A 27001-nucleotide genomic window follows, 5' to 3' on the forward strand; every position below is an offset into this window, starting at 1 on the left:
TAACTGTTCACTGACCTAATGGTTTGTTTAGCTGGCATTTGCATATAATTCATCTGTAAACTAAAATACAATTGATTGACTTAAAGGGAACTACTTATATTTTAAATTTTCTACTGATGACTAGCAACCTTATTTACTATAAATTTTAATGCTAGTGTACCTGATTTAATAAGTTTTATAAAAAAGAATCTAAGTTCTAATAGCTGTATATATGAAAATAAGCAGAGATAATAAGCTGGAAAAAACTCTTCTAAAATAAGTTAAAAGTTCTTTTGGTTAGGTATTTCATTTGATGAGAGAACACAAATTAACACAATCACTCAAAATAATTGGTGCCAGCAAATTAAAGCAAAAATTTTGGATAAGCTACTACTTATGATAAAAGTGATGTTATCAATGTGACTTGAGAATGAAATCCAGTTGCACCATATTAAATTTGCACTTAATGAAAATATTCACCTTTACAAATTTTCAAAAGCATACGTTCATTTTTAAATATCATTACAGGCAGTAAGAAAAAATAATTTATATGTTTTTCTAAAATGAAAAATATAAGACATCTAAAAGACACGTAAAAAACTAAAGACTTACCCCCCCAAATATCCATATATAACTGTGCTTAAATTTAGAAAATAATTACAAAATTTAGAAAAATTACACTATTCTCCCAGCAACAAGAAAAAATAGACTGTTTCAAATATTTACACTGTATTGATTTAATTTATTTTTTAGGACATAAATTCCTTGAGGAAAGTAATAATCTCTGTAAATCACACATACTGTAGAATTAATAATTTAAAAATATATATGAAAACATTTATCTATCTAGTTTTTTTTTTAAAGTGTGGTGAAAATCGCCTTATTCAATGTCATTTCCTGACAAGCCTACACCTAAAAGCATGAAAATTAAGCCTATAAATTAAAATTGAAACTATATTAAAATATAAAATGTACAGTAAAGTTTTTACTGCAAACTACTTTTTCTACTTAAAAGCACCTTGTTTGGTTCTTGGCACTGGATTCCACTCAGGTACATTTTTCACTATAGCTTCAACAGCTTGTCCTGCTGCAATCCGGGTATCCCAATTTGTACTCCTTAAATATATCAACACCTTAAAAAATTATAAAATGAAATAGTCACACACCAAAAAATATTGTTTGTTCAAGGTAACCAGAACAGAGAAATACAAATTTACTTGTTATTAACTTCTAATTTAGCAGTCCTCAAATTTATATAAAACACTTTGGAATTATTAAAATCATTTACAGGGCCAGCCCTGATGGCCTAATGGTTAAAGTTCAGTGCACTCCACTTCAGCAGCCCGGGTTTGGTTCCCAGGCATGGAACCACACCACTTGTCTGTCAGTGGCCATGCTGTGGTGGTGGCTCACATATTAAAAGAAAAAGGGAAGATTGGCAACAGATGTTACGTCAGGGTAAATCTTCCCCAGGGGGGACAAAAAATTTATACAAGATTCTGTCATTCACAGGAAATATCACTACCCCTTAAAAAAAGGAAAAAGGAGTTTAATAAAAGAATGCTTATGTACATTTAGAAAAATAACCTAGCGTTTAACATAGTAAAAAGCAAAGTGTATATTATTCATTAATCCCATTACTTAATGCAAAGAGTTAAGTTATAAAAACTAGGTGAGGGGTCAGCCCTGTGGTGCAGCAGTTAAGTTGCCACATTCCACTTCGGCGGCCCAGGGTTCACTGGTTTGGATCCCTGGTGTGGACCCATGTGCTGTTTGTCAAGCCATGCTGTGGCAGGCGTCCCACATATAAAGTAGAGGAAGATGGGCATGCATATTAGGGCCAGTGTGCCTCAGCAAAAAAGAGGAGGATTGGTAGCAGATGTTAGCTCAGGGTTAATCTTCCTCAAAAAATAAATAAATAAATAAAAATAAAAACTAAGTGAAAGAATAAATGAATTCAGCAAGATTGTATAAGATAAAAGATCAACATACAAAAATCAATTATATTTCTATAAACTTTCCATAAACAATCTCAAAATGAAATTAAGAAAACAATCCCATTTATAACAGCATCAAAAAGTATAAAATACTTAAGAATAAATTCAGGGGCTGGCCCCATGGCTGAGTGGTTAAGTTCGTGCGCTCCGCTGCAGGCGGCCCAGTGTTTCGTTAGTTCGAATCCTGGGCGCGGACATGGCACTGCTCATCGAACCACGCTGAGGCAGCATCCCACATGCCACAACTAGAAGGACCCACAACGAAGAATAGACAACTATGCACTGGGGGGCTTTGGGGAGAAAAAGGAAAAAAAAATAAAATCTTTAAAAAAATAAAATAAAATAAATTCAAAAAAGAAGTGTTAAACTTGTATACTGAAAACTACCAAAAATTCAAAATCCTGTTGAAAGAAATTAAATAATATCTAAACAAACAAAAAGACACCTCATGTTCATGGATCAGAAGACTTAATATTGTTAAGAAGGTAATACTCCCTAAATTGATCTACAGATTCAACATAATTCCTATAAAAATCCAAGCTGGCTCTTTTACAGAAATGGACAAGTTGATCCTAAAATTTATAGGGAAATACAAGGCACTCAGAATCTCCAAAACAATCTTGAAAAAGAATAGTAAAATTGGTAGACTCACACTCCTTGATTTCAAAACTTACTACAAAGCAACAGTGATCAAGACAGTGTGGTACTAGCAAAAGACAGATACAAAGATCAATGGAATAGAATTGAGAATCCAAAAGTAATACTATGTGTCTGTGATCAACTGATTTTTGACAAGAGTGCCAAGACAATTCAATGAGGAAAGAAGAATTTTTTCAACAAACGGTGCTGGGGCAACAAAATAATGATTTTGAATGCCTACCTCACACCATACATAAAAATTAACTCAAAGTGGGCCATAAGTCTAAAAGAGCTAAAGCTATAAAATTCTTAGAAGGAAACATAGGGGTAAATCTTTGTGGCCTTGGGTTAGGCAAGGGTTTCTTAGATATAATCTCAAAAGCACAAGTGATATAAAATATGATAAATTTGACTTCATCAAAATTAATAACTTTTGTGCTTCAAAGGATAATGTCAAGAAAGTGAAAAGTGGGGCCGGCCTGGTGGCATAGTGGTTAAGTTCATGCGCTCCGCTTCAGCAGCACTGGGTTCACAGATTTAGATGCCAGGAGCAGACCTAACACCGCTCGTCAAGCCCGCTGTAGTGGCATCCCACATAAAATAGAGGAAGATGGCACAGATATTAGCTCAGTGACAATCTTCCTCAAGTAAAAAGAGGCAGACTGACAACAGATGTTAGCTAAGGGCCAATCTTCCTCACACACACACATACACAAAAGAAGAAAGTGAAGACAACCCACAGACTGGAAGAACATAATTGCAAACCAAATACCTAATATGGAGCCTGTATTCAAAATACATGAAGAGCTCTTATAACTCAATAATAAAAGAACAAATACCCCACTTAAAAATGGCCAAAGGATCTGAATAGAAACTTCTCCAAAGATATACAAATGGTCAAAACACACATGAAAAGACGTTCAACATCATTAGTCATCAGGAAAATGCAAATGAAAACTATAATGAGATATCACTTTACACTCACTACTAGTATGGATACAATCGAAGTCAGTTAACAAGTGTTGGCAAGGATGTGAAGAAATCAGATCTCTCATACACTGCTGTTGGGAATGTAAAATGGCAGAACCAGTTTGGAAAACAATCTGACAGCTCCTCATAAAGTTAAACATAGTTACCATATGATCCAGCAATTCTACTCACAGGTATATACCCAAGAGAAATAAAAACATACATCCACACAAAAACTTGTACATGAATTTTCATAACAGCATTATTCATTATAGGCCAAAAAGTGGAAACAACCCAACTGTCCATCAACTGATGAGCAGATAAATAAGACGTGGCATATCCAAATAGTATATCCATATTCCATACAATGGAATATTATTTGGCAATAAAAAGGAATGAAATAATGACATGCTACAATATGAAAGAACCTTGAAAATACTATTTTAAATGAAAGAAAACAGTCACATAAGGTCACACATTTATATAAAATGTTTAGAATAGGCAAATCTATAGGCAGAAAGTAGATTAGTGGTTGCCTAGGACTGGGTATGGGAGGGGGAGTGATGGAGAGTGACTGCTAATGGCCACGAAGTTTCCTTTTGGGGAGATAAAAAATGTTTTAAAATTAGATTATGATGATGGTTGCATTTATCTGTGAACATACTAAAAATCATTGAAATGTACACTTTACGTGGGTGAACTGTATGGCATGTAAATTATATTTCAATAAAGCTGTTTAAAAAACAAAACCAAAAGGCAACAAGAAAACACTGAGAGCAAAGAAAAGAGGATAGGAGGTGAGAAGATAAACTTTGCCTCTTTTGGAATTATTTGATGTATGCTGGGCACTGAGTTAAGAAGACCTGAACTCACTTAGAAGGCTGGAAACCTTTTCTCAGTTCAGTACAGACTAGTCTTGTTCACTGTTTCCAGTTTCAGCTCATTCAGTCCTCTATCTGTTCCCTTGGGATGAGACGAAATGGGTAAACCTCTCTATCCTCCCACCATACACACGAGTATAATACTGCCTAATAATGCATCCTTCTCCATTCTGAGAACATGGAGGCTGCAGGTGTCAAATCACTGTCTCTCTATCTACATCTTGGTTAGAAAGTTCTAATATCTAAGTGGGGAATACGTTGAAAAGAAAGTCCTTATGGTAGAAACTATATAGGGCAGATTTCTATATGTCGACAAAGGGCTTAGAACTCCTACTCACACAAATCAGGCAGAGACAAATGAGGACAAAAGGAGAGGGTAAGACCCACAGAAAGAGAGGTATCCTGGGGCTTCGAGCGTCTGGGCTATCATACGGCTTCCACATCCTATCCTCTATTCATCCCCTCCTACACACCCCTCCTCCTGTTTTTACTTTGCATGCCAGAGAATTAAACACATGGAATTTGCTTCTTACTATCATACGGCCACACTTCTACAAGCCCACAGAGTTCAGTGAAAATACAGCCATTGCTTAGGAAAAGAACATGGGCTGGGATTATGAAAACATTGATCCACAAAAGCAGAAAACCTTCACTTTCAAGCAGCTGATAAATAAGAATGTAATGACAACTAGTTTCTCATATATTTCAATCGTTGCCATGAGTATTCATCCATGTGAAGACTGCCAACTATGATATACTATTAGCCATTAAGAACAAGTTAGACAACTAACAAACTAGATTAACAACTTAGTTCACTACCAAATTGGGTCAGATGTGCCACAGGCAAAAGGTTCTATACTGTCAAATTCCTTAAACAATTAAGTTTGATGCAAAAAACAAAATATTTTAAATCATGTGACCAAAAAAACACATAAAGAAATAGCAAAATTTCTTACATATTTGAAGAAATATTAAGATATTTAACGGAATTTGAAGACCATAAATTGTCACTAAAATAAGGCAATTTCTATCTTCACTTTCATGTTCCTATCCAAGCACAAATTTCTACAATTGTATTATACTACAAGGAAAAAAAGGGTTCTTACTTTAGATAAGAGATTATTTAGTTCATGAGGATGAAGTTTCACCACTTCTCCAAGTTGCTGTGCAGCAGCTTTTCTTGTAACTGGAGTAGTGCCAGTATCCAGTAAGATAAAAAGACGATCAAGCCTAAAATAACAAAAATATAATGGTTACTCTGAAGTGTGTTTCCTCATATGTATGTTTGAGTCAATAAACATATTGAGCATCTATGAATGAAAACCTATGCTAGGGTTTCAGGGAATCTCTACTCTCAAGGAACTTGCTATGGGGCTGCAGTGAGTGGGTAAAGCAAGTACACAAATAATTAAAATACAGGGCACAAAGATATATGTGTCAGAAAAGAAGTACAAAGTGCTTTGAGGAGTGGGAACAGAGGTAGCACCTACTGTATCCCCAACCGTGTAATACTGAAAAGGCTTCATAAAAGAAATGGGGTATGAGATGGGCATTAATGGTAGAATAAGATTTCAGTACTGGTGGAGATGAGGTGGTGAAAAGGAAATGGGGAAGAATATCTGGAAGAGGGAATAACAAGAGCACAGCAAAAAGAAAAGGGAAACTATATTTAGGGAAGTGAATAACATAGTTTGGTTTTAATTCAGGGTACAACTAAGAGAACAGTGGGAGATACAGCTATGAAAGCAGCTAGAGCCCTATTGCGGAGACCTCAGAATGTATGGTTCAACCAAGAAGGTCTTGGGTCAAGAAAGTCATGAGACTGGAGCTATGAGATTAATCTGGCAGCAGTGAGAAGCATGAAGTAAAATGAAAGGAAACTTTTAGAGAATTTTAGGCTAAAAGTGCTGACTTGAACTACAATCATGGCAAAAGACTAGAAAGAAGTTGGGAGAAATGCTGCAGAAGTATAGAAATTAAATGAAATGCCAAGGAAATGAAAGGATTCTGAGGCTCTAACTCTTAGAAAATGAAGACGTCATTAAAAGAAATGGGAAGTGGGGCGGGCCTAGTGGTTAAGTTGGGCGTGCTCCACTTTGGCAGCCTCAGTTCAGTTCCCGGGCACGGACCTACACCACTCATCCGTGGCCATCCACATACAAAACAGTTGGGAGAAAAAGAAAACTGGTTACTTTGTTTTGAGGATACAGGAAAATCCTAAGGTTTTAGAAAGGCAAAGTCACAAGTAACTACCACCAGCTGCCCACATATCACACAAGTCTAGCCCTCCTATCACACTACTAATCAGGCTCAATGAGGCAAAGTAGATGCCACAGGTAATGAAAGAAAAGCGGTGTCATAAGTGGAATAAATGGGTACTTTAAACAAGATGGAGGATGGCAAGAGGCAAGATTATACTAACTATGCCCAATCCTATATGCAGGGAGATTCAGTCAACATACCTTCAAATTTTATCTAACGAGGAAAAGCAGCAACCAAGGTCCCAAAGCTAACTGTGAGCATTAAGCATTAATAAACTGCAAAGAGGCTCATATTTCACTTCTGGGACTCTTTTTCTTTCACAAAGAGCTAAAAAACTACAAAGGAAAGTTCTGAACAACTTTTATAAGATAAACCTATATGGGAGCAAATGGGTACTTTTTTTTTTTTTTGTCTGGTAGTATTTATCAAACTAGCCAGTCACTAATAAGCACAAAATCATGGTAATTGGTAAGAAATATAACTAAAATACATCTTTTCAGTCAAGAAGGCTGAGGGTATTATGAAAACTTTTTAACTGTTTCAGAACAAAAAACTAAGAGACAAGGTTCAAATTTTATAGTCAAGGGTATGTAAGAAGGACATAGTTTAAGAAAAATATTTCAGGCAATTATAGCTAGTGACATAAAAAAAAGAGTAAGTACAACACAGTTTTTGCTTCCAATATACTGAACGTTACACAGAGTGACTATAAAGAAATTAGTTTTTACAAGACATGCAAAAATTAATTTACTTTATACATATACTTTGCACAGACACATCCACCTTATGACACAATATTTCGCCTTATTCAATCAAGGCTACGTAAATATTTGCCTTTACTCATTCATTCATCAGTTTTTGCTACAGGATTTGGTGAACAGTGACTCAGAGAGATAATGGGACAAAGGAATGGGAGAAAAATTTTTTTTCTGACAGTTGGTGTTCTGAAGTTCTAAGACTAAGTCAGACCTCAAATCCCTTCCCCATAAAATGACTTCCCTCACCCATGCCATACATAACTCTCAGAACACCCTTGGACTTATGTTCGTCTTTAAAACTGGTTGAGATGTTCAAGTTCATGAGAACCCTCTCTGAACTTTCACAACTAACATCTGCATATTGCCATGACCATGACCATATGATTATGAATGCCTAAGCTCAATGAAATTTGCAAAAAGAAATCTTAAACATCTATGAACAACTTTCTGTAAGTATCAAGATAAACATTCACTCTAAATCTTCTATATCCTGTGGCAGGAAAAATTATCAAAACTTAAGTGTTTTATTACAAAGAATATATTAGGAGCCAACCCTGTGGCATGGTAGTTAAGTTTGACGTGCTCTGCTTCAGCAGCCCGAGTTTATGGGTTCAGATCCTGGGATCTACACCACTCATCAGCCATGCTGTGGTGGCAACCCAAATGTAAAGTGGAGGAATACTGACACAGGTGTTAGCTCAGGGCTAATCTTCCTCAAGGAAAACAAAAAAGGACTGTATTAGGTCAAATTTATGCTACAGCAGACTTATATTTGTATTTGCTGCATGTATTCTTTATAACAATATCAAGCTGTCCTGTATGTGTACAGTTCACATAGATCCAGGACTTTCCTATAGGAAACAAGGGTAAAATGAAAAACAAACTAGACTAGAGGTTAGGAGACACGTAAAAGTCCTGCTTCTGTTACTTGTTAGATGACTTAGGGATGCACACTTAACTTTGCTTACCTTCTTATTTTGGAAGGTCAAACTAGGTAATTTAGCCTTATTTTACAGCTTCACATCATTATATGTTGTGGAGTTTTTTTGTAGTTTTTTCCCCCTTACATAACATAGTGTTTGTCTTATCTTTGACTTATTTGATGCCAAGTTCTTTAGACTGCACCTCTGGAAAGATTGCAACTACTTCGTAATTCCTTTTCCTTGACGCAGTTTTTGCTTTTTGTGACCAAAAGCAAAGCCGGCTGCAAAATGCACACTCTAAATGATAATACTAACTTGTTTTATATCCATGTGTAAAAGGTTAAAAGAAAATTGACAGTTTTCAAAGTTTTCCCCAACCATTTCCACTTTCCTCAAGCCCCAATTACTATTCCCTATTCCTTAAAATGGAATGGACTACTTCACTGAGTAGATCTCTAGGCTAAGGAACACACATTATCACAAGTTCTCTCCTCGCTACCTCTAAAGTTTGTTCTTTATACTTATCCTATTTCAGATGAAAAGACAGTCCTCACTCTTCTTCAAGACTTAGATATTGTTCTACTGTTTTCTTGATACCATCCCCTTCTATCCTCATTCAATTACTCTTTCTCCAATATCTTAAATCACTGCTTTATTAATCTATTCCCTTCTCTATCTTCAAATATGCAGGTCTCTAATGAGAAAATAAACTGCTTGACCTCCACCTTCTAGAACATTTGCTTTTTAGTGTCAAGCATCCTGAACAAGTGTTTAAAATCACTTCTCATATTTCCTCACCATACACAATTTAATCCTTATCAGTCAAGTTCCTATCCTTCTCTACTACTGAAATAGTACACCAGAAGGTCACCAATGAGCTTGTAAACTCCAAATCCAATTTTTTTGTAAATCCAATTTTCTTGACTCTTCTATGACATCCAACATCAGCAAGTATCACAATCCTAAAATACTTCCCTTCCTAAGCTTTCACAATATTATACAACCCTGTTGTTCTGTGAACTCTTAATTCCTTCCTTGGTTTCACTACTCTTACCACTCTTAATCTGAACATTCTCCCAGATTCAATCCTCGGCTGTTCATCTCTCACCAGTTTCTCCTTTAGGAAACTACTGTTATCTGCTTAAACTATAAAACAGCACAAATAATCCCCAAATCTAGCCCATCTGGGAGTTCTAGTACCACACTTTCAACTGCCTGGTGAGCATAATCCCCATGCTAATATGATCTTATTGCCAGATTTACTTCCTAAAGCACCCTTTGATCAAATTACTGCCTCACTCTAAAACTCTGAATGACTCACCCTTACTTATCAGACAGTAATCAAAAACAAACATGAAACTTTATGGTTTCCACATTTTTGTCTATACTGTTTCCTTAACTTGCAATGCCTTTTCTTGGTTCAATTCTTCAGCTAGCTCCCATCCATCAAGATTTTAACTCGTCTACCCTCTTGAAACCATCACAGACTACTATACCATTGAAATTATTTCCTCTTCTAAAATCCACATGAATTCTCATCTTGAATAGCCATTTTGGTTATTACGCTTTGTTTTGTGGCATCTCTTACATTACTTTGTCACATGATGTCTTATGTTCCTCATTAGGCTTCACCTCCTTTGATGATTCTTTTTGTCCCCCACAATACTTTGCACAGTATTCAAATATTTGTTGAGCAGTTGGTATTTACTGTAATTAAAATTTTTAAAAAGTTCAAGTTTCTTGGGCACAAGTTTAAGCAACATTTTTAAGCAAAGAAAGAGTGTGCTACATTACAATTGTTTTTGCTTCCTTTGAGAAACATCCTTAATCTGTAACAGCTATATTACATAAAAACAAGCTATAAAAATAGCAAAAGTGATGCTGAGGTAATGTTTCAGTAAGTGAAAAGATCAGCACAGCAGGACTTCAGCATTCTGAACATCAAGGCAGTTGTGCCTGTTCCAAACAGCAAGCTGAAAGAGACTGTGCAGTAGGCACTGTATTCCTTCAATAATTTCCACCCTTCCCAAACTTTCCTTTAGTCCCCTGCTACCCAGCTTCATTAGAACCATACTCCTGCCCAAAGACCTTCAACCCCTCTCTAACCTAATGCTGATCCTGTCTCACAGCCACACAGTTCCTCTTGCCTCTCCTTTCTGCAAAGCCTTTTATCCCAATGCCATGTCATGTCACCTCTGCTCCTCCACCAGCCAACTGCCTTGAGGGCAGCAGATCAGCTCACGCTCTCATCCAATTCCAGGCCTGTTTATTCTCACATCTCCCACTTTGGTGGTAGCCAAATTTGCCTCCCTGAATAGAGGAATGGGGACATAAGATTGCTTCTCTGGTCCTCTTGACTCAAAACCCCTTCTGGAGTTCTCCATTCCTCTCTCCAGGACAGCAGATTAGACACCACACAAAAGGAAGAACAAAGGGATAAGCAGGCTAGGATCGGACAAGAGGGCAGTCTGACCTGTTACCCCAGGGTAGCCAGCTATGAGGCCAGCAGGGTAAGCATCAGGGCCAGGCCACAATGGAAAAGGCTGGTGCAGTGAACTGGTGGGGGAGGGGGAAAGGGCATGAGACAGGGTCAGTATTATGTTGGAGGGCGGACAGGGCCCTTGGTGAAGGAGAGGTCTGAAGGAAGCTAGGTGGTCAGAAGAGAAAGAAAGTTAAAAGGAGGGCTGATTGAGGGAACACAGTACTTACCACAATACTTCTTTCGGCTAAATCTTCTCTTGCAGAACAGCTATAGAGAAAATGCCATTCTTCATTCTCTGAAGGATAGACAGATGGAGGAGAAAGAGGTAACAGATGTCAAGCTGAATGGATACCAAAGACTGTAGGAGAATAACTTAAATAAAACATAAGGCAATTATATTTGACAATATCCACTGGTTATGAATCTGCTGATGGTAAGAAATTTGGCCCATTTTCAATTTGCATTTTAATTCAGGGAGATGACTATACAAGACATGATTCATGTTTTGCTTACCTACCTGTGATTTCAGGCAACTCTAAAGACTGCCTAGAAAAAGGAAAGAGTACATAGAAATTTGTAGAGGTTATGCTGCCAGCTGCAATCTAACCCCTCTTCTCTTCAGTTGTTTGCATTATGATAATTCATAAAGATACATATAAAAGAAACTGAAAGAAATCATATAGATTTTCTACTGTGTCCTAGATTAGTACTTCATCGTTAATAAACAAGTATATGTTGCATTTCCACTCCTAAGCCATTTGAGGATGAAAACCAGAAAGGTACAGTCAGAGGCTGGCTGGGTGGCATACTGGTTAAGTTCATGTGCTCTGCATCGGCAGCCCAGGGTTCGCAGGTTCAGATCCTGGGCGTGGACCTACACACTGCTCATCAAGCCATGCTGTGGTGGCATCCCACATACAAAAAACAGAGGAAGACTGGCACAGATGTTAGCTTAGGGACAATCTTCCTCAAGCAAAAAGAAGAAAATTGGCAACAGATGTTAATCAGCTCAGGGCCAATTTTCCTCACCAAAAAAAAAAGGGGGGGAGGTACAGTCATGTATTGCTTAACGACAGGGATATGTTCTGAGAAATTCATTGTTAGGCGATTTCATCATTGTGCAAACATCATAAGTGTACTCACACAAATCTAGACGGTATAGCCTACTACACACCTAGGCTATATGGTACTGATCTCACAGGACCACCATTGTATATGTGGTCTGTCATTTACTGAAACACTGTATGCAGTGCATGATCGTGTAAGATATAACTTCTTCAATCTACTTCCAATCTCAATATTCTCAGAATAAATTTAATCTCTCTAAACTCTAAAAAACTGTGGAAGGTCAACTGACAGAGTGCCTCACAAGGATGGCTTTGTAAACTAAAAGAGAATGATCAGTCAAGTTTGTCCATTTTGTTATGCATTTTTATACCCAGCAAAAGTGCAGTAAAATTTAAAACAGAAACTATTTGAATTTTTACTTTTCTGTGTTATTTACAGCATAAGGAAAGAAAATAAATTTCTGATATGAACACTATACCAAGTCCCACACATTATCATTAAGCAAAAAAGTTATGGTCAAAAGAAACAACTTCCAAGAAATTCTCTAGGCTGGTGTTTTAAAATGTATACCTTCTAGTTCACATTGTGGGTAGTTTGAAACTATGTTAATGTTGCGTTCTTTAAACAAGAAAGTAGATTAATTTAACATACCACATAGAACACTAAGAATCAATATAAAGATGTGAAACTACACCAAAGCCAGGTGCAAGGCCTGGTGCATGCTAGATAAATTACATTTCCCCACTCCCACCTAGAACATAAACTCCACGAGAATGGGGACTTCATTTTTGTTCTCTGCTGTGTCTCTAGCACCTAAAACATACAAAGCATTCCATAAATACGCATTAAATGAATGCTGAAAAAGTACAATGAAGTTGTGTTATTTCCTTCAGGACCTTTTTTTATAAGTTCTACCCTTGATTCAACAACCTATGCCTCTGTATGACTTTGTCTTAAACATAAAATCTAGGTTCTTTAGCAGAAATATCTGTGGTTTTAAAACTTTATACAAAAAAATTGCATACTTTAAAACGGTGAATTTTATGTTATGTATATTTTCACAATTTTTTTCTTTTTTTTCTTTCTTTTTTTTTTTTTTTTTTGGTGAGGAAGATTGGCCCTGAGCTAACATCTATTGCCAATCTTCCTCTTTTTGCTTGAGGAAGATTGTCACTGAGCCAACATCTATGCCAATCTTCCTCTATTTTGCATATGAGATGCCACCACAGCATGGCTTGATGAATGGTGTGTAGGTCCGTGCACAGGATCCGAACCTGCAAACCCCAGGCCACCAAAGCAAAGCATGCAAACCTAACCACTATGCCACCAGGCAGGCCCCTTACAATTTTTTTTGTTTTGTTTTGTTTTGTTTTAAAGATTTTATTTTTTCCTTTTTCTCCCCAAAGCCCCCCGGTGCATTGTTGTCTATTCTTCGTTGTGGGTCCTTCTAGTTGTGGCATGTGGGACGCTGCCTCAGTGTGGTTTGATGAGCAGTGCCATGTCCGTGCCCAGGATTCAAACCAACGAAACACTGGGCTGCCTGTAGCGGAACGCGCGAACTTAACCACTCGGCCACAGGGCCAGCCCCCCCTTACCACAATTTTTTAAAACACAAAACAAAACAAACCCCTTTATACAAGTACTTTGAAGTATAATCCAAAGAAACAGGAAAGCATTTACCACAGGGATTGAAATGGAAAAACTTCTATAATGCCTCCTCTACCTTTCCTGGCTTTTTTGTCACTAAATCTTTTTAAGTATGAAATATTTGATATAATTTACAATAGTCCCTCTGTCAATCCTATAATGGATTGAAATTAGCAATAATGAAGGAACAGTCCCAGCAAACATGAGAAATCTGTGCTGTCCTATAAATAAGATCACTTTAGCATTTTTCCTGTTAATAGGAAGGATCCACTGGAACTTCCCCCACATCAACAAACTTCCTTTTATTTGGCAGAATAGACCTGTTGAAACAATGTTTCTCTGAAGTATCAGCAGTGTAGAGAGGGAATTAACAAAACAGAGAAAAGTCCTGCTCAGACTTAACGATTTGTTTCTTCTATAAGAGGGTGTCTTCCAGTTTTTTTTCCTGAATCTTTTCTGAACATTGGACCATCTCAAATGCAAAGATGTATGTCACAGATCTAAGGTGTGGCTTCTACAGAAGTCAAATCATAACTGCCATCTAGACATTTTAGACATGACCCTTATAGCTTAGATCACTGAGGAAAAATTCTCTAAATTATATTTTTAACTTTTCTCTATATGATCAAGGAAAAACTATAATCATACTAGCTAGTCAATGTACAACAGTCAACTCAATCAATTTTGTGGCATAAACAGGCAAACGTATCAAAAATAGATTTTTTTTTTTTTTTTTTTTTAAAGATTTTTTTATTATTTCCTTTTTCTCCCCAAAGCCCCCCGGTACATAGTTGTATATTCTTCGTTGTGGGTTCTTCTAGTTGTGGTATGTGGGACGCTGCCTCAGCGTGGTCTGATGAGCAGTGCCATGTCCGCGCCCAGGATTCGAACCAAGGAAACACTGGGCCGCCTGCAGCGGAGCGCACGAACTTAACCACTCGGCCACGGGGCCAGCCCCCTCAAAAATAGATTTTTTAAAAAATCTCTATTAAGAAGGGAACCCTCATACACTGCTGATGGGAATGCAAACTGGTGCAGTCACTATGGAAAACAGTATGGAGATTCCTCAGAAAACTAAAAATAGAACTACCATATGACCCAGCTATCCCACTACTGGGTATCTACCCAAACAATTTGAAATCAACAATCCAAAGTAACAGATGCACTCCTATGTTCATTGCAGCACTATTCACAATAGCCAAGACATGGAAGGAACCCAAGTGCCCACTGACCAATGATTGGATAAAGAAGATGTGGTATATATATACAATGGAATACTACTCAGCCAGAAAAAAAAGACAAATTCATCCCATTTGCAATAACATGGAAAGACCTAGAGGGAATTATGCTAAGCGAAATAAGCCAGCATGAGAAAGACAAACACCAGATGATTTCACTCATATGTGGAATATAAACAAGTACACAGACAAAGAAAACAGTTCAGTGGTTACCAGGGGAAGAGGGGTAGGGTGGGGGGGGCATAGGGGGTGAAGCGGAGCACTTATGTGGTGGCAGTCAAGAAATAATGTACAAGTGAAATCTCACATTGATGTTAACTATTATGAACTCAATAAAAAATTTTTTAAAAAACTCTATTAAGCCATGGAACCCAACAATGCCACAGATTCCCCATCTTCCGTAACGAGCATTAGTTTTAACATTCCCTCTAAGGTTGCCTTCACTGTTGGTGGCCCAACCCCAGTCAGGTGACAGATGATACTGGAAGAAAGGCTCACCAAGCCAAACAGCAGTCTTCAAAGATTTAACAACTAAGATTTTAATTGTTTGCAAGCAACACTGTAAGCTGTAATATATACAAATTTGTCTTTTTGCTGAGGTTGGTTTTACGGGAACAAGTAGCTAGTGAGTGAGCTTAGCTTACTTTCCAGCATTCACATCTTAAGGGCAACATTGTTCTCTACTCCTACATTTATATACTGTCTCTTTTATTAAGGGTCTAATGTACTCATACATTTTTCGGTAATATTTCACTACATTTTATGGAGAACTTCAAATGGTATAATTGTATTTGCAATTTTGGAGAGTCGCAAAGTTTGTTTGTTTGCTTTTGCAAGATTTAACTCACCCACAGACCAAGAGTTGACCATGCCATTTCATAATTTGCCACAGTCTTACAATTCAAAGTACAGTAAAACTAGGCCTTTCTAAAACTATAAGCAGGATCTAAAAAATCTGATCACACAAAATGTTGGGTTTCATTACATCCAATTTGCATTATAAAAGGCCACACTAACAGAGAATTGTACTATACTATAAACTTTTAAAAATGGTCCTGGTAATATTTATGTTTTTAAAATTATAATTCTGGCCAATATTCAAAGCTATAGTGAGTTTTTCTTCCTGAGGAAAAACTGTAGCTGAACTCAGAAGCACTCTCTGAAAAACACCAGAAATATTCTACTATACATAAGTTAGAGCAAAATCATAACAGGCATTAAAACAAACAAAACCACTCACTTATTCATTAAAGAAAATGTATTGAACACCTACTAGGAGACAAGCACTCTGCTGGGGATAGAAAGATCAAATATATTCCCTTCTCCCACAGAACTTATGTAAATCCCCAGCAGGGGAGAGAACAAGTAAACAATCACAGGTATGATAAGTATTATTACTGATAGAAGCACACATTGGTGCAAATAGCTCAGATGAAGGAAAAATCAGAGAAGGCTTCCCAAACAAAGCGACCCATAAGCTTAGACTCAAAACCTAAGGTTGGAATTTGCCAGACTTGGGGGTCGGGGAGGGGAGGGGGCAGGAAAGAAATGTTCCAGAAGTAAAGATTCGAAGGTGAGAACACAGATTCAGATTCAGAATGAAGGAGAGAGGGGGAAAGGAGGAGAGAGAAGGAAAGAGAGAAAGATGCAGAGAACTTGACACAAGAGGAAGCTAAAAAGGTGAAGCAAGAACCAGATCACAAAGAATCCAGTAAGAATATGGTTTGGTAAGGAATCTGGACTTTATCCTAAGGTAACAGAAAACAATTAAAGGGTTTTAGACAGAAAAATGACCACATTAAAAGTCACATATTAGCAAATAATATAGCCAAAGAATAAATTAGAAAGAGGTCCCATGGGAGGCAGGAAGAGCAAGTGGCTGCTATTGCAGGCGTCTTGGATTAGAGATGATGCTGGTATGGAGAAGGATTGAGGTAACTGGTATGGAAAGAAAAAAGACTGGCCAGAGAAACATTAGAAAAGTAGAACCAACAGGATTGGATTTGGTGACTGGCTAGATGGGGGGGAAAGGAGGGAGGGAGAAGTCAAACATTATTTTCAGACTTCTGAACCTGGCAACTGAGGGAATGATGGTACCAACTTACTACTTCCCTTCTGTTGGAAATATTTACAAGGTCTTAAAAATATTACACCGTGGTCTAGATGTTAAGATTCGGAGTTCTCACCACCTTAGCCCTCAGTTTCCAGGTCAGGGAACCACACCACCCAAACGTCGGTTGTCATACTGTGGTGGCTGCATGTTGCTGTGATGCCAAAAGCTATGCAACCACTTATTTCAGATACTAACAGGGTCACCCATGGTGGACAGGTGTCAGTGAAGTTTTCAAACTAAGACAGACTAGGAAGAAGGATCCAGCCACTCACTTCCGAAAAAACTGGCCATTAAAACCCTGTGAATAGCAGCAGAGCACTGTCGATATAGCGCCAGAAGATGAGAGGATGGCACAAAAAGGCCAGGTAGGGTTCCACTCTGCTGTACACAGGATCACTAGGGATCAGGATCGATCCAAGGGCATAGCAACAAAAAATATTACATAGCTCCTTTTCAGTTATGCACATTGACATAAACAGTGCAAAATATATTTCAGATTTGATTCTGGCAAATATTATTTTTATCTTCTGAACCATCTTCTACCTATTCTGTACAAAATAATATTAAAATCAGTCTGTATTCCACAAACATGCAGCAACAGGAGAGAAAGAAAATTTAGTTAGTAAAGAAATGTGCTTAGTGCCTGAAGAAGGCCAGTTTGAAATTAAGGTGTGCTATTCAAAGTGAATCTGCAAAAGAAAAAGGCAAGGACAGTATCCCAAAAACACAGATGTCTCAAATGTGTTTTCCTTGAATCTATTATATTACCAAAATAAGCACAGAAGCAGCTCTTTCATAAGACTACGAAAGGCTTTTTTTTTTCCCTAAGGAGAATTTAGTAGAATTTTGCCAAAGTGAATAAGAAAGAATGTACAGAAAAAAGAGCACTACCCTTTGAAATCCAAGGTCAAGAACAAAAGGCCATAGCTTTCCAAGCTCATTCATTCAGAAATGTAGGTGCCCTAAACTTCTGTAAATAGACTAGCATTGGCCAAAGAGATGAGGATCTTGCTAAACACTTTCATTTTGTCTCTATAAAATTATATCCAACACTGTGAAAACATACATAGTCTGCTCTAAGAAAAGAATTTCAAGATCTACTCATTCCCTTAAACATTGTATCACATGATAAATCTCATATTAAGTTTATGTATCAGTGTATTTATGTAGGAGGTAACAAATCAGAAGATACACCTTTTTATATTTGCAAAATTTGAAAATACAACTGGCATTCTCAAGGCAGTTTCATATATGAGAAAATAAGAATTCCCTCACATTGAATGGATTTAACTAATCTATGAAATAACAATTAGATGCCCTACACTTCAGGTACGTAGCAACCCCATTGCCCTAACTCCCATGGGTTTCTCCCACACGCTATTTCATCAGTTATCCAGGGAATCTGAGAGGGATGGGTTATCCTTTCGCTTGCAAAACAGAGAAAGCTTGGGCACGTATTGTGGTCAAGGAATGTGTTGAATTAATTATGAAAGATGAATGAAAACAATTTGTTTTCTGAACTATCATTTTTTCCCTTCAGTCTATGTGGTAGAAGAACCCCGTTCTCATAAAAACTTACCTCATCAACTAATGAACTCGGTGAATCTTTCTGATTGCTATCAGAGAAACGAGCCCCTACTTCCATGTACACATGTCCACTAAAATCAAACTACCGACAAAAAGTTTTCCCACCATTCCATCATATTGGAGGAAAGGAGCACTTGCCTCCTATAGCTATCTAAATACACGTCTTGCTGGTCTTCCTAGATTTTCCTGTTGACGAGCAACATTTTAAAATAATTTAAGATTCGTGATATACCTTTCATGCCTTAAAGAAGATGGTGCTAATACAATTAATTTGCCAAAGGTTACAATGCTGACGCCTGAATGTTTACCGCTAAACAAAAGGAAGAATTATACCATAAGGTAAGGAAAAAGTCCTCAGGAAAGAACACATCCCTAAAGCCATAAATAAAAAACTTCAACATAATCAGAAGGTCACTTAGATAAGAGCAATTCAAATCTCCCCAACTTCGACAGTTACTACCAAGTTTTCCCGTGAAATGGAGGTTAGGGATCAGCCTTAAAATACTAAGCAAGATAAGAGGCTCTTCTAGAACTGAAAGAGGGAAGAGAAACCAGACAAGAGAAACACGGTTAGGAAAGAGAAACACCAGCTCTAACGTGGCAAGAGATCTATGCAGCACGAAAAAGATATTTTTGAACCTATTTCCTGGGAGTAACCCGAGCCCAAAGCCCCACAGACCGAGGGGCGAACTCTGAAGTCCGGGGAAGAAGGCGCCCGGGCGCAGTGACAATGGGAACCGCTCCTTTTTGGGAGCGAGTCGGGGCACCAAGAGGAGACCGCGCCTCGCCGGGGCCGCCTTCCCATCCGCTCGTCAGGAGCGAGACCCACCTGGAAACCGCCATGGCCGGGCACCGGCGGTTCGGGGCTCCCCGCGAGCTACGCGCCGCGCCGCTGAGGCGCTAGTTTCCAGAGAGCAGAGCGGCGCAGGCCCAGGCCGCGGAGCACAAGGGAGCGGCCGGGGCGAGCGGGGCGACCCGGCGCGGGCCCTCGGGCATCTGCCCCGCCGCCTGCCCGAGCTCGTCCCCGCCGCGGCTGGGGAGCAGGGGTCTGAGGCAGCGGCGACGGCAGCAGTCCTCCGACCCGCACGACTTCAAAACCGGTGCCCCCAGCTCCGCTCTTTGCTGACGCAGGCGTCGGCACGCCGGACTTAGCGTCAGCGCGCCGGAAGTGACGTCAGCTCACCGCCCAGAGCTCCTCTCGGCCGGTAAGGCAAAAGAGTGAGAGTGTCTTCGGCTTGGCGGCGCGCGCGGGGGGAAAAAAGTCTCTTTGTGCTGCTTTGGAGAGGGTCGTTAGTCTCAAAATGAGGCGTGGAGGAGAAATAAAGGTCCCTTTCTTTTCCAGAGAAGGAAAAAAGGCGGTTTAGCCAAGGTTCTGGAGGTTCGAAAACTTGGTTTCTAATTCATCACCGCTCCGATCTTCATCAGACTGCTTCCAGAGAAAACTTGATCCCAAGGACTGGGATGCTCTAGTCCAGGTGGCGATACCATGGGAAGGGTGAAATCAAGAAAGATCTGCAGTGGCCCTTAGGACACGGCTCAAACGTTTGCCCTATTTGCCAGCAGTTCTGCATGGATATTGGAGGGAAGGTCTTCTGCCAACCATTTTTGCTAAGTTTGATTTCTTAATTGTTTATGTTGTTAGTACCATCATTTTCTCAACTAGATATGGAAACTCCCATCTTATTTTTTTTTCAGTCTTATCTGCCTATTCACTCGCTTAATTCGTTAGGCTTTTAAACATTTTTCTGTCACCTCATGCAGGCCCTCATCAACTTAAACGTGATTTTTATGGCAGTAGTCAAAGTCATATTTCTTCAGCTTGTTCAGTCGAGCCCATCTTATAGGCTACCAAGAGATTAATCTTCAAAACACACTGCTTTTATCGCGTCACTCTTCTGCTTTTAAAACAGCTTGCCTATTGGCTTCTCATTACCTGAAGAGGCTATGTCTCAACCTTTGAGTCTGTTTTTCCATTATAAAATGAGGTCATGTATCGAGAAGAACTTACAAGAGCTTTGTAAACCATAGAGTAGTATATAAATGTAAGAGGAAAGAAACTACGTGCCATGTGGTAGGCATTTGGCATGCATTATCTCATATAATTTGTAGGCCAACCCTGTAAAGTAATTTTTTTTTTCGAGGAGAGATGAGCCCTGAGCTAACTACTGCCACTCCTCCTCTTTTTGCTGAGGAAGACTGGCCCTGAGCTAACATCCTTGTCCATCTTCCTCTACTTTATACGTGGGATGCCTACCACAGCATGGCTTTTTGCTAAGTGGTGCCATGTCCGGACCCGGGATCTGAACCAGTGAACTCTGGGCCACCGAGAAGCCCAATGTGGGGACTTAACTGCTGCGCCACCAGGCCGGCCCTGTAAAGTAGGTTTTAATCTTCACTTACAGGTGAGAAAACCAAGCTCAGAAAGTTCAAGTAATTCGCCTAAGATCCAAGCTAGTAATGGTATATACTGTCGTTCATTCAACAAATATTTATTTGGTACCTGATCTGTGTCACTCTGTTAGGCAGTGTTTATACCCTTAGACAAAATCTGATTAAGCTGATGTCCAAGCTTCTTCACATTTCACTGCCTCCCGCCACCTGCCTTCTCAATTTATCTCCCATCACTGAAACTAACAAGCAGGTTCTATTTACTGATAGTGTACTACATTCATTTATTCAGCCAAAATTAAGTACCTACCATATGCTAAACTCTGTAATAGAGATTTAGGCTTCAAAAGAAACCAAAACAGAAGGTGCCCACTCTGGCTGAACTTACATTTTAGTGGAAGGAAAAAGAGTAAAAAGATAAACAAGAAAATATCATGTTTATATGCTATATAAAACAGAATGATGGAATAGAGAGGGTGATTAGAGACTCTAGACTAGGTAATTAGGAAAAACCAAGGAGGCGCTCAAGCTGAGGCCTGAGTGACAAAAGGAGCCAGCTGTGTGAAGATCAGGTAAGGCTACACCTAATGAAAAAGTCTAAGCAAAGTCTGCTGTGTTGGGAGATGAGCTGGGAGAGAGAGGGGCCATTGTAAGGAATTGGGATTTTACTCTAGATGTGGTGGAGAGTCATAGGGTTTTAAACACATGAATAAAATGATCTGATACACATTTTAAAAATCGTATTCTTTAATATCCAAGAGGTAATTAGATATGCAGTTCTAAATGACATTTAGAAGAGGAAAGGACTGGTATTAATAGGATTCTAAGGGATAAGTGTAACAATCAAATATATTGATGTTAGAGTGAGTTGTTTTTAAATCCTTCCTCACCACACTTAAAAGCTGTGTGTTCAAGGGAATTGTATAACCTTTCTAAACTTCAGTTCCTTCATCTGGGAAATGGCAATAATAATGGTACCTCTTAGAATTGTGAGGATTCGATGAGATAATGAATATAATGCATTTAACCATGTGACTGCCACAATAAGCACTCAAAAACATTGTTAACTACGTTGATTATACTTTTTGTTAACTTTTCAACCTTGAGCAAGTGACTTAACTTCTATGTCTCAATTTCGTCAGCTATGAAATGGGGATAATAATATATTGGTCCACAACCCTTATCTGAAACCCCTGCCAGATGGTTCTCTTTTCTTTTCTTTTTTTTGAGGAAGATTTAGCCCTCAGCTAACATCTGCAGCCAATCCTCCTCTTTTTGCTGAGGAAGACTGGCCCTGAGCTAACATGCATGCCCATCTTCCTCTACTTTCTGTGTGGGATGCCTACCACAGCATGGCGTGCCAAGTGGTGCCAAGCCCATACCCGGGATCCGAACTGGTAGACCCTGGGCCGCCGAAGCGGAACGTACGCACTTAACCGCTGCGCCACCAGCCTGACCCTGCCAGATGGTTTTCTGAATTTAGAATTCTTTAGATTTTGATAAGTAATCCGATAGACATACCTTGTATTATGTCACACGCCAGCAGCTTCTAGGGCAGCACCCTATAATCAAGGACATTTATGGTTCTGCAGCAAAATGTATGAATAGCCATACTAAGAGGAATAAATAAAAGACTATAAATAGCTGCATGCCAGTTCAGGTCAGGTTTTGCTGCCAAATGAATTTTTTTTAACTATGGTTTTCAGACCTTTTTCAATTTCAGAATTGTAAATAACAGATCATGGACCTGTACTTTGGAAAAGTGTTTTTAAGGATTAAATGAGTTGATACATGATACATGTAAGTGCTAAATAAATATTAGCTATTATTTTTTTACCACCAGAAAGGTACCTTCAAAAATCAGTGGCGGGGCCAGCCCCATGGCTGAGTGGTTTCACCAGTTCAGATCCTGGGTGCGGACCTAGCACCACTGATCAAGCCATGCTGAGGCAGCGTCCCACATACCAGAGCCAGAAGAACCTACAACTGGAATATACAACTACATACTGGGGTGCTTTGAGGAGAAGAAGGAAAAAAAAAAGATTGGCAACAGATGTTAGCTCAGGGCCAATAAAAAAAACAAATCAGTGGCGAGTCTGCCCTGATGGCCTAGTGGTTAAAGTTCAGCACTTTCACCACTTTGGTGGCAGGGGTTCAGTTCCTAGTCACAGAACCACACCACTCGTCTGTCAGTAGCCATGCTATGGCAGCAGCTCAAATAGAAAAACTAGAAGGACTTAGAACTAGAATATACAACTATGTACTGGGGCTTTGAGGAGGAAAAAAAAAAGATTGGCAACAGATGTTAGCTCAGGGCGAATCATTCCTAGGGAAAAAAAAAAATCAGTGGCAAAAGAACTATTGAACAAAGAATGTTGGTTAATTGGCTCTCCATGTAGAGGAAAAAATAAATTCCCTACTTCTTACTATATCCCCAAATAAATCTCAGATGGGTTAAAGGTCTAAAAATGAAAAACAGAACTCTAAAACTACTAGGAGACTCCACTGAAGAATATTTTGACTTTAGGGTAGGAAAGAATTTCCTAATGCACAAAAAAATACCGTTGAAGAAAAAAGTAGGTAAACTTGAATCCACTGATCTGTAAAACTTGTATGGTGCAAAAGCAAAACATCCAAGGGAAGGGAGAGGAAGACTGGCTTTCTGTGAATCTTTTAAGAGCAGAGAAGAACTTTCCCAGAAGCTGAGAGCAAACTTCACAAAGTGTGCATAATTGGGTCGCACGCTCATAATTAAACCAACTATGGGCAGTGGAGATGGAATTATCCTTAGACCACCCAGGAGATGAGAATGGAGTCAGCTTCTCCTGAGACCAGCTCTCCTGGGAAAGCTGAAATGATGGCTGCGTCACCTGCAGTTATCATACATCCAGGAAAAAGAAGGAGTAAGACATAGTATTTGTCTCGAGAAAGCAAAAATCTTCCCAGTAATTCTTAGCAGACTTACACCTCATTGGCCAGAATTGTGTCACGTGACTACTATAGCTGCAGGAGATTCTAGGAAGATAGTGGAATGATATATCAACTAACTTTGTCCTTCTGCTATGATCAAAGGGACTTTGATATGCATATAAAAGTATAGATTATCAGTTAAATTATTTAGACTTTTACATCAAAATTATTAGATCTACAGTTATAATGTTAACTAATGCTAAACAAAAATAAATTTTAGATGGATTAACATGGATTATTTTATTTAAAAAATAAAAACAATATAAAAATGCATAAATATTAAATTTTATGTATAAAATCTCAAGTGAGATTTGATATGGATGAGAACTACGCCTTTGTGTAGTCAAGTGAGAAATGAGCAATTGTGAAAGGAGGTGGCAAAGGAGAACCAGCATAGTACCCCAAACATTGGTCTATACCCAGGCCTGTAGTTGAGATAAACACATGGAGGAAAGCACGCACGTAGAGGTTGTGGATCTTGAAATTAAATTTGTAAAAAATCTATACAGGCCTAAACACTTCTCAAGAAGTTTTTGGGTGTCCTCCTGGATACATATACTCCAATTTAAAGGTGACAGGTCTAGGGAAACACTCTTGTACACAAAAAGATCTCTACAAGGGTGTTCACTGCAGCATTCATTATCATCGAGAAGACCTGGAAATGACCTAAATGTCCATCAGTAGGGTGATAGATAAATCAAATATAATATAGTCATACAATGGGCTATCAACAGCCCAACATTAACTAGATCTACATATGCCAATATGAACAAAGCTCAAAACCATAAATTCAGTAAAAAATGCAAGATGCAGAACAATATTTACAATATCATACAATTTCTATGAATTGTAAAAACTATACTCACAAAGCAATACTATTTGTATTTTTAAAATTATGAATTCTTTCCAACATACATAAAAATATAGAGAATAAAATCCATCCATATACTTAGCACCCACGTTTAACAACTATTAAAATTTTACCATATTTGCTTCAGATAAATTTTCAAAAACTTAAAGATAAAATTGAGGTCTTTTACTTCTCTCTAATCTCATTCCCCTCCCTACCTTCCCAGTAATAACTGTTATTATGAAGTTTGTGTTTTACTTCCTGTCCATGTTTTTATCATTTTGCTACATGGGTGTTCCATAAACAATAAACAGTATCATATAAGCTTGTTTTTAATTAATGAATTAGTTAACTGTGTTTTCAAGAGCTATTCCATTGTATAAAAAATCCATAGTTTATTCATTTCTCTACTGAATTTCTCTACTCTATTGCTATTTAGGTTTTTCAAATTTTTCCTTATTCTGAATAAAGCTGCAGTGACTATACTTGACATGCGTTTTACCTGTATGTGCATAAACAAGTATACAATTATTGCAAGTGGATTGAAAGAATATACCCCAAACTTAGAATAAAAAAGCTGATTACCCTTGGGTGGGAGTGGAGTGGGGAGGAAAATGGGATTTGAGAGGGGTAATGGAAATAGAAGAGTTATGTGACTTTTTTTTCTTAAAAAATTGTGGAACGCAAATATGACAAGGTATTAATATATGTTAATTCTTAATGGTAGGGATATAATTTTTAAATTATATTTTTGTTGTTTTCTATTTTTTCCAACATTTATTATGAAATTTTTCAAAAATACTGTCATTGAAAAAAATTATGCAGTGAACACCCGTATACCTACCACCTGGCTTCTACAATTAATATTTTACTGTATTAGCTTTATCACATAACTGTCTACTACTCATTTCTGTCTATTCGTATCTATATTATTTTTTTATATATTTAAGAATAAATTGCAAACATCAGAACTTCACCCCTAAACTATTCAGCATGGATGTGATTAAGTTGGGCTTAATAATTGTTTACAGGTTTGGCTTCTTTTTTAGGTAAAAGTTACATACAGTGAAATACGCAAATCTTAAGTGTAACCCAAACCTCTGCCAAGATACTTGTCATAACCTGGAGAAACTTCCTTCATATCCCTTCCTTGTCAATACAAACCCCCATTCATCTCCCTGAGGCAGTCCTTTTCTGATTTTCTTTCACTGTCAATTAGCTTTTTTATAACTTCATATAGATGCAGTCATACAATATGCGCTCTTTTGTGTCTGGTTTCATTTGCTCTACATTATGGTTTTGAGATGAATTCACTTTGTTGCATGTTGCAGTAATTCATTCCTTTTTATTGCTGAGTAATAAACAGATTGTATCACAATTTGTTTATCCATTCATTTGCTGGTGGATAATTGGGTCATTTCCACTTTGGGGCTATTATGATGAGTAAGGTGCTATGAACATTCTTGTACCCATCTTTTTGTGGTCATATGTTTTCATTTACTTTGGCTAAATACCTAGGAGTAGAATGGCTGGATCATAGAGTAGATGTGTATTTAACTTTATAAGGAAATGTCAAACAGTTTTCTAAAATGATTGTACCATTTTATGCTCCTACCAGCAATGTATGAGAGTTCAGGTAATCTACTTTTCTCCTTGAGCACTGTCTTAGGTACAAAAGAAATAAAAAAACTTATTCTTGTCTAAAAAAGCTTATGATTTAATTTGGGATATTAGGCTAATACACATGAAACAAAAAAGTTGAATATTAAACTGTACAAAGCTGATTTTACATGCAGGAAGAATTATGTAGTCTTAAGAAAACAACAGGCAGGAGGCCTCTACTCCGCCCCACTCACTGTAGAACTTTGTTGGATCAGGTGCTGCAGCTAACCTCCTCTAGGATAAGAAGGGAAGGAGGTGCCCCATAGACTCTGTTCCTTATGATAAGATTTTTCCCTTGCAGAATTCAGAGCGCAGGACTAAGCAGTCAATCATTGAAACTATCGAGAAATGTCGCCCCATTCTAAACTATTAGGTGGTATATGGTATGAATCCAAACAGGCCTGTTGTATCACTGATGCAAACAAGATTATTTTTTAAGAAATCAATATTGGGGGCTGGCCCCGTGGCCGAGTGGTTAAGTTCGCACCCTCCACTTCGTTGGCCCTGGGTTTTGCTGGTTCGGATCCTGGGCACGGACATGGCACCGCTCGTCAGGCCACACTGAGGTGGTGTCCCACATGCCACAAC

General features: G+C 38.2%; 1 protein-coding gene across 8 annotated transcripts in view; it reads right to left on the bottom strand.

The window, feature by feature from the left end:
- Positions 1-19713, bottom strand: part of BTAF1 (B-TFIID TATA-box binding protein associated factor 1) — a 92344-nt gene extending 72631 nt beyond the window's left edge. For 2 of the 8 annotated variants that reach the window (XM_070610182.1, XM_070610166.1), the window contains exons 1-4: positions 19373-19707; positions 11118-11185; positions 5572-5695; positions 998-1112 (exon numbers count right to left, since the gene is read on the bottom strand). Coding sequence is in view for 2 of the 8 variants with exons in the window: in XM_008532300.2 (XP_008530522.2) it covers positions 998-1112; positions 5572-5695; positions 19373-19386 (253 nt within the window). In the remaining 6 variants the exon portion in view is untranslated. Of the gene's footprint in view, positions 1-997; positions 1113-5571; positions 5696-11117; positions 11186-19372 lie in introns of all 8 variants that reach the window. The other 6 variants (XM_070610146.1, XM_070610136.1, XM_008532300.2 and 3 more) reach the window with 3 other exon arrangements.
- Between the last annotated feature and the right edge of the window lie 7288 nt (positions 19714-27001).

The sequence above is a fragment of the Equus przewalskii genome, chromosome 1 (assembly GCF_037783145.1).
Source record: "Equus przewalskii isolate Varuska chromosome 1, EquPr2, whole genome shotgun sequence".
NCBI lineage: Eukaryota > Metazoa > Chordata > Mammalia > Perissodactyla > Equidae > Equus > Equus przewalskii.